Source organism: Sceloporus occidentalis, unplaced genomic scaffold (assembly GCF_023333645.1).
Source record: "Sceloporus occidentalis isolate IW3139 unplaced genomic scaffold, rSceOcc1.0.p SCAF_7, whole genome shotgun sequence".
NCBI lineage: Eukaryota > Metazoa > Chordata > Lepidosauria > Squamata > Phrynosomatidae > Sceloporus > Sceloporus occidentalis.
Window position 1 is genome coordinate 58,009,044 of NW_028316987.1, and position 8,818 is coordinate 58,017,861.

The 8,818-nt window shown below is 42.2% G+C and overlaps 1 protein-coding gene across 2 annotated transcripts; it reads left to right on the forward strand.

The window, feature by feature from the left end:
- Positions 1-1,799: 1,799 nt before the first annotated feature.
- CYCS (cytochrome c, somatic) lies at positions 1,800-5,220 on the forward strand. 2 transcript variants are annotated; one of them, XM_089531350.1, is made up of 3 exons: positions 1,800-1,898; positions 2,860-3,036; positions 4,811-5,220. In XM_089531350.1, exons 2-3 carry the CDS (start codon positions 2,868-2,870, stop codon positions 4,957-4,959), a joined length of 318 nt encoding a protein of 105 aa, XP_089387476.1. In that variant the 5' UTR covers positions 1,800-1,898; positions 2,860-2,867; the 3' UTR covers positions 4,960-5,220. The 2 variants fall into 2 exon arrangements, with proteins under 2 accessions (XP_089387476.1, XP_089387475.1); XM_089531349.1 differs by having other exon boundaries at positions 1,814-1,922.
- Positions 5,221-8,818: the final 3,598 nt, after the last annotated feature.

The following is an 8,818-nucleotide window of genomic DNA, read 5'->3' on the forward strand; positions in this document are numbered from 1 at the left end:
TGCATCTGAGCAGATAGGGTGATATAATGCATCATTGCCTGACCACTTTGCCAATTGGGAACCATTCAGTTTCTCTATATTTTGTTCTAACAATAGTCTAAGTACAGATTTCTTATCCGGACTATCAAATGTAGTGGCACTCCCATTTCTTTAAGAGCCATTCATAGCTTTTCATGATCCATGCAGTAAAAGACTTTGCAACAGTCTATAAAGTTTAGTGTTTGCTTGATTGAAATATAGAATTCAACAGCAACAAACCTTTTACTTTGGCTCCCTTGTGGATGTGGGTTAGGGTCAGGTGTAGACTCCTCTGGTTGTGTTCACACATCCTATCACCTCTGAGTAAATGTTCCAAGAGGTTGGGGTCAGGGTGACCAGATGTCCTCCTTTTCTAGGACATGTCCTACCTTTCAACCTTTTGTCCAGGAGGAATTCCAAAATGTCTTCCATTCTGAGCATGCCTAAGAAGCATGAATTTATAATCATATGGGTGTTTTTAGCTTTTAGTTGGTCATGTCCTACAATTTTCTCGAATGTCCTTTGCAGTTAGGACATCTGGTCACTCTTGGAACGTTTGCCCAGAGGTGCAAGGACAGGCAAAGACAACCAGAGGACTCATTTTTCAACACTGTGGTAAAATAATCTTCAGACAGCAGCTTAAATAATAATAATGATAATAATAATGTAGTAAATATTATTATTTATATTTATTATTAATGTTTAATCATTATTCATAACAATTATTATGCATAAAATACTATTAATTAATAAAATATTAATTAATTCTAAATGCAGATTAATAATAAATTATTATTACTACCACTAGTAATGTTTATTAATAATAGTGTTTAATTATTTTTCATAATTAATTATTTCTCATAAAATACTATTCATTAATAAAATATTAACTCTGAATGCAGCTTAATTAATAATAAAGTATTATTAGAAAATATTTAATTATAATTATTATTCAGAGTTAGTATTGATAATGTTTAATTATCAATAGTGTTTAATTATTTTCGTAACAATTATTTCTCATAAAATACTATTCATTAATAAAATATTAATTAACTCTTAATGCACCTCAATTAATAATAATAATAAATTAGTAGTAGTAGTAGTAATAGGAAATATTTAATTATTATTATCCATACTTATTTTAATAATGTTTGATTAGTATTAATTGTGTTTAATTTTCATAACAATTATTACTCATAAAATGCTATTAATAAAATATCAATTAACTTTGAATGCAGCTTAATAAGTTATTATTAATAGTAAATATTTAATAATAATTATTATTTATAATTATTATTCATAGTAATAATGTTTAATTATTAATATTAGTGTTTAATTAATTTTCATAACACTTAATTATTCCTCATAAAATGCTATTAATTAATACAATAGTAATTAACTCTGAATGTGTAAATCAGGGAATGGAGGTGCTGCCTTTTCTCCCCCTGAACTTCCTTCTCCATAGATAGAGCAATAAAGCACCCTCCCAACCCAGACACATGGCGGAATCCCCAACTACGTCACTGTCTGTCACGTGACTCTGGTTTTTTTAAAGAAGGGACAGCGGTCTTCCACTTTCCTTTGACCTTGCCACGCTCTGCATCCCGGGCATGCGCAGACCGCTCCGTCCTACGTCACCACGTCGTGACGCAACGCCCTCGCCGGTTACCTGAACTCCCCTCGGTCTCAACCTACCCTGCTGAGTGACGTAGGAGATGACGGACGCCTGGTTGGCTCAATCGCTATCCCGCACCCTGAAGCCCGATTGGTCCGTTGGAAGAAAGGCCCGGGAAAGGAGTTAGGTTGCGGAGACACCGGTTACATAGGCCTGAGTTCGCGGTGCCCTTGGGCTGAAAGAGAGAGTCACGAGTTTCTGACAGGTAGCGCTTCCTTCGGTCGGCCTGGTAAGCGGGAGAAGGGTCGGTTCCTGGGGAGGGAAGGTTTCCGCAGTGAGGCGGCGGAGGCCTCCACGTGCTCCGCCCAAATCCAGTTCCGTTTTGGATGACATTAGCTAATTAGCTCCTTTAAGTGAGGTTTTTTTGGACTTCAATTCCCAGAATCCTCAGCCCCGTTGGCCAGTAGCCTGGGATTCTGGGAGCTGGAGTCCAAAAGCCCCTTAAAGAGCACAGTTTGGGGGCCACTGTTATAAAACAAAGGGTACAGCAGTGGTCCCCAAACTGTGCCCTTCAAGAGATTTTGGACTTCAGCTCCCAGAATACTCAGCCACGTTGGCCAATAGCCTGGGATTCTGGGAGCTGGAGTCCATAATCCCTTAAAGGGCACCATTTGGGGACCATTGAGACTGTTACGACATTGGAGTGGTCCCTAGCATTTCATCTTGCTCAGAAGGGATGCAGCTAAAGCAAGTATCCAGAGGAATCTACTATGAATGTGTTCCTGAAGCTTAGAAGTCATTAGCAAGACCAAGGGCAGAACGTTATTATCTCCTTTAAAGCCTTCCTACATCCATACATACATCATTAAAGTATTACTTTGCTCTTAGAGTGTCCATGGATTCAATCCTCCACCTTTTCAATATATATATATATATATATATATATATTAAAAATACAAATTCCTAAAAGCTAACCTTGACTTTGCCATTTTGTACAAGGGGCACCATTTTATTGCCCCGTTGTCTTCAATGGGACTTAAGCATCGATGGATTTTGGAATCCACAAGAGCTTCTGGAACCAAACCCCAGTGTACCCATAAAAATACATTGTGTCTTTGCTTGTTTGTTTCATGGAGACCTTTAGAAGCTTTGCTTTTCTCTCTTCTCATGCAACGCTTACATGAGTACAACTGACCTTGGACAAATGTGCCTATGTTTTCCTTCAGCAGTGACAATGGGAGACGCTGAGAAGGGCAAGAAGATCTTCGTTCAGAAGTGTGCGCAGTGCCACACGGTTGAGAAGGGAGGCAAACACAAGACCGGCCCCAATCTGCATGGCCTCTTCGGCCGAAAGACTGGACAAGCTGATGGTTTCTCTTACACAGAAGCCAACAAAAGCAAAGGTAAAGTGGAAGAAGTCTCACACACAAATCAGATGAAAGTATAGAACTATGCTGTCCAGAACTTGGTAGCAGTGGAGGGAAGGAGCCAGTGTGGTGTATTGGACTAAGAACGTGGATGAACAAATATCTTTTCAGCCATAGAAACCCATTGGGTGACCTTGAGCAAGTCATACTCTCTCCCATGATAGGTTCACCTTAGGCTTTCCATAAGTCAGAAACAACTTGAAGGCACACAGTAACAACAAACCAATAAAGGGCAGAGCATTGTAGCAGAGATTTATGGTCTGGTGAAATGGTCCAAGAGAATGGCTCAGTTGGTCAGGGTACTATGATCTTATTATTACTATGATCCATGTTCTACACCACCAAAGACTGGCGTGTATTTCCCAAAACTCAATCAGGTTCTGACTCCTGATGTGTCCATCCTCCTTTCTGGATTTCATTGGCATCTATCCACTTTTTGGGGCAGTCAAGCTTCCTCTTCCTGTTTTTTAATTTTCTGATTCTTCATAATGCATCCCAGACTGAATTAGCGCCCTTCCTGTGTTCCCAGCCTTTACGTATTGCTTTGAGATAGCTGGCTGACACAGTGCTGTTGCCATGAAAACACTGCCAAGAACAGTACAGCTAAAAAAATACAAAAAGGCAACATTAAAATGTAATTAAACTAATCACAGTATTAAAACAGTTCAGATCTGCACATAAAAGAAGAAAATCCAGTTTAAAAAGAAGAAAATAACTATTAAAATAGTTGAGTTGAAAACAGTACAGCATCTCTTAGCCCATTCTTATAAAAGTTTCTGTATTAAAAGCCTATTGAAATAAAAACGGTTTTGCCTACCAACAGAATGATAGCATGGAGAGGGGCATTCTGGCTTCCCTGGGAAGGGAGTTCCAGTGTGTAGTGGCAGTCATCAAGAAGACCCTATTTCACATTCCCACCAATTTTACTTGTGACAGTAGTGGGACTGAGAAAAGGGTCTCTCCTGATGATCTCAGGGCCCATACAGGCCCATCTCGGGGCCCATACAAGTTCAGGCCATCTAGCAGACTGGAAGATATAGTCTGCCAGATGGCCTGGACTTGAGCCATATATGGATTTCTAGGTCATAACCAGCACTTTCACTTGTGTCCAGAAACAAACTGACAGCCAAGGGAGCTATTGCAAGTGAGGAGTAGTATGGTCCCTGTAACCTGCTATTAGTGCACTTTGTAACTAAAACATGTACCACCATGATCAGATCTTGTCCCACAAGGAATGGAAGCATCTGGTACACAAGCTTTAAATGTGCAATTGTACCCCAGTTTTTGGCCAAAAGTCTTCTCAAGTTGTTTATGCATCATTCTTGCTAACATTTGTCTGATGCATGATGTCCTCTTATAAATAATATCCACCATGCCTGTACAGCTAGTTGGATCAGAGGTTCAGATTTCTTAGAGTGAATAGGATGTTCAACGGTAAAGATAAAGGTTTCCCTTTGACATGAGTCTAGTCATAACCGACTGTTTTGTAGGATTAATCTTATTTATTTATTTAAAAGAGCACCTCAGCAGTTGGGCTAAATAAACTAGTAATTCATGATGTTCTTCTAAACTCAGTCCTAATTGGTCCTTTTCTGTTCAACTCTTGTTAGGCTTATTCGATTTTATATTTGTATGCCATGCATTCTGTTGACCATCAGTCCAAGGTATGGAATCGTTGGAAAAAAGAATGTAGGTATATATAGACATATAAAACACTTGCTGAACCTCTAATAATTTTGTTATTCCATAGGTATAATCTGGGGTGAAAATACACTGATGGAGTACTTGGAAAACCCCAAGAAGTATATTCCAGGCACGAAGATGATCTTTGCTGGTATTAAGAAGAAGACAGAGAGGGCAGATTTAATAGCATACCTTAAGGAATCCACTTCTAATTAATGGCTCTCTGCTGCCTTATTTATTTCACCAAACAAAAAGAAGTGACTCTGTGATGAGATTGGTTCTTTCTATTTTTACATGCATTATATCTAACACTTCAAAAATCTCGTCAATCAGAGAGCATTGATCATGAATGGTTGTAAAAATGTATGTACCGATTCTTGTTGTAATGTATAGAATTGTACTAATCAGGATTTATGGAATACGAGCAAGGTGACAGCACTGCTTCCTGATCATGTAATTAAAAGAAAAACCTCTCAATGTGTCTTTGCTTTTTCTTTATAAATGGATTCAAAGGCATTTAGAGCAGAAGCTTTCATAACCTCATGTTGGACAGGTATAGCTTACCTCATCACCCTGCTGTGCTTTACTGCTGAACAAATTAAACATGAACACATTCTATAGAAACCAATATTATATTCTGTTGTACTTTAGCTCTGTTTCTCCAAAGATCTGAAGTAGATGTAGGGAGCTGGACACGTTCTGCAGTCCTTAAAAACTGGCAGTCCAATTGACCAGGTCAATTTTACCATTCATGGGATTAAATCCTGTGTTGTGCTTCTCTGAGAGTGGTCCAGGAGGGGAATATTTGTGTTGTTTCCACCTCCTTTAAAAATGTTGCAAATTGATGAGGGAGCCTTCAGCAAAGCATCAAAGATATAATAATGATGAAGGAAGAGCTGTCTACATTGTTTCTCTTCCTTTTAACTGAGCGCTCTGCTGGATGTAAGAGTTCTGAAAATAGAAAATGTCTTCCTTTTGTAGAAGGAAATATGGGATGTATCATAATCATTGCAAAAGCTATGATTTGACCATGATCTCTGAAGACTAGGAGTGGCAAAGGACAAGCAACAATGTTCATGTATGTTTGAATAACATTACATTGCCATCTACATCTTTGCACACTGGGAAATTCTTGTTTTCAAGCACTGGCTTGCAATGCATTGTTGAGGACTGCTTGGTAGAAGAGGCTGAACAGAAGAATGCAAAGACTGAGAATGTAAAAGGGGAAAACCACAGATGCCTAGATAGTTGGTTATTACAGAACAAAGCATGAAATGTTCTGACTGTTCATGTGCTTTTAGGAGAATAATACAAAAATCAGTTTTTTCAATTGTTAACATGGACATTATGTTCTTACACTAATGTGGAGTGTTAATAGCACAAAGACAGTAGTCTCCAATCTGGTGCTCTTTGTATGGCATTGGATTAAAAATCTAATATGTGGGATGATGAGAGTTGTTGAATAATACATTCAGGGTGGTGCCAGGTCATGGAGGAGCCAGTGTGGTGGTTTACATGTTGGACTACAATTCCAGAGATCAGGGTTTGATTCCACGCTCAGTCATGGAAATTCACTGGATGACTTTGAGTGAGTCATGTACTCAACCCTGGAAAACCCTGTTGATACGGAAGATCTCCGGGCAAGGAAGCGGGAGCTGTGACGGCTAGAGTACCGTTGGCGGAAACACCTTCGCTTAGACGACAAGACTCTCCTAGCCCAACTGTTAGAGGACTATGGAGAGGCGATACGAGCAGCAAAGAATTCGTTCTATGGTGCTCGTATCGCGTCCGTGGAGTTGCGTCCAGCAGAGTTGTTCAGGGTAGTCAGGGAGCTAACTCAGCTCCCTCCTGCGCTGAACCAGATCCTTTAACCTTCTAAGGCCTGCTGTGACCAATTTAACAACTTCTTCGTGGATAAAACTTCTCGGATAAGCGAAGGTCTTAACGCCGACATTCAAGCAGAACCTAGGGTAAAGGCATCCAGGGCCTCCGTGGACTTTATTAAACTGGATCGGTTTGAGTTGGTAAGTACCGATGATGTGGACAAGATCCTCGGAAGTGTTCGGAAGACAACCTGTTCTCTCGATCCCTGTCCCTCGTGGCTAGCAGCCCAGGGGGGACCGGCTGTGACTTCATTGTTACACCGGATTATTAATACATCTTTGAGGGAAGGGCAATTTCCATCTGATCTTAAATTGGCCATCGTAAAACCTTTATTAAAAAAGCCCTCCCTCAACCCCCTGGTACATAATAATTATCGGCCAGTTTCACTGCTGCCATTTTTGGGGAAGGTGATCGAGAGGGCGGTTGCACTCCAGCTTCAGGCGGTCTTGGATGATACGGATTATCTGGACCCATTTCAAACTGGCTTTCGGGCGGGTTACGGGGTTGAGACGGCCATGGTCGCCTTGGTCGATGATCTCCATCTGGGCATCGACAGGGGAAGCGTGTCCCTGCTGGTGCTCTTGGACATCTCAGCGGCTTTCGATACCATAGACCATGGTATCCTTCTGGGGTGTCTAGCAGAGGTAGGAGTCGGTGGCACTGCGCTCCAGTGGTTCCGCTCCTATCTCTCTGGAACGTCCCAGATGGTGCAGCTGGGAGACGTGTGCTCCGATGAGAGGGCCCTTAAAACTGGGGTCCCTCAAGGAGCCATTCTGTCTCCCATGCTATTTAACATTTACATGAAACCGCTGGGAGAGATTATCCGGAGACATGGGGCGCGGGGTTATCAGTACGCTGATGACACCCAAATAATCTTCTCTATGTCTCCGACTGATGCAGTGACTGAGGATGGCGTCTCTCCTCTCGTGGCCTGTCTGGAGTCAGTAATGGGCTGGATGAGGGAAAACCGACTCAAGCTGAATCCAGAGAAAACGGAGGTACTCGTGATAGGTTCCCCTGGTCCAGGAATGGCGGTGGTTCCACCTGTCCTGAACGGGGTCACGCTCCCTGTGAAGGACTCCGTGCGCAGTCTGGGGGTGCTTCTTGACTCGTCCCTTCGCCTGACTACTCAGGTGAATGCGACGGTCAAGAGCACCTGTCATCAGCTTCGGCTTATTCGCCAGCTGCGCCCATACCTGGCCCAGAGGGACCTTAAAACTGTGGTACATGCTCTGGTAACCTCGAGACTGGACTTCTGCAATGTACTCTACATGGGGCAACCCTTATACCAAACCCGGAAGCTACAAATGGTGCAGAACATGGCAGCCAGGCTGGTCACTGGTACTTCCAGGGCCAGCCATATAACTCCGGTGCTAAAAGATCTCCATTGGCTGCCCATTCGCTTCCGGGCGCAATATAAGGTGTTGGTGATGACCTATAAAGCCCTAAATGGCTTGGGCCCAGGATACCTGAAGGACCGCCTCTCCCCATACATTCCGCCCCGCACCCTCAGAACATCTGGGCAGCAATTACTTAGGGTTCCTGGGGCGAGGTTTGTCTCCACTACTAGGAGCACATTTTCCATCGCCGCCCCGGCCCTTTGGAACACGCTGCCCATAGAGCTCCGCTCAGCCACCTCCCTGGCCCAATTTAGACGGGATTTAAAGACCTTCCTGTTTGGGATCGCATTCCCTGATTAAAGTCCTCTAGGCCTCCTTCCTCCGCACTGGCAAAGGGATCGGCTAATCCGGGGCTTTTCTGTCTTTGTTTTTTTGGAATTATTGTATGGATTTATTGTCTTATTGTATTGTTTTTAATCTGTTGTTAACCGCCCTGATCTGTTGGAAGGGCGGTATATAAATAAAAATTTTATTTTTATTTATTTATTATATGGTCACCATATGTTGGGAGTCATTTGAAGGCACGCAACAGTAGTATCGTTGTGGAAGGGGAAAAGATCTGAAGTTTCAGTGAAGAAGGGAGTGTTGATATGTGAAAATAATAAATCTGCTTACCAAAGTTAGGCCCGTTCCACACAGGCGTAAAGTACATCCTGGGGACGTACTAGGGGTAGGCAAAGTGCATACCTTACGCACGCACCTAACCCTAGTACATCCCCAGGACGTACAAAATGACGGTGCCCTATGTACACGGTGCTGCCATTACGACGTCACGAACGCGCCACCTCTAA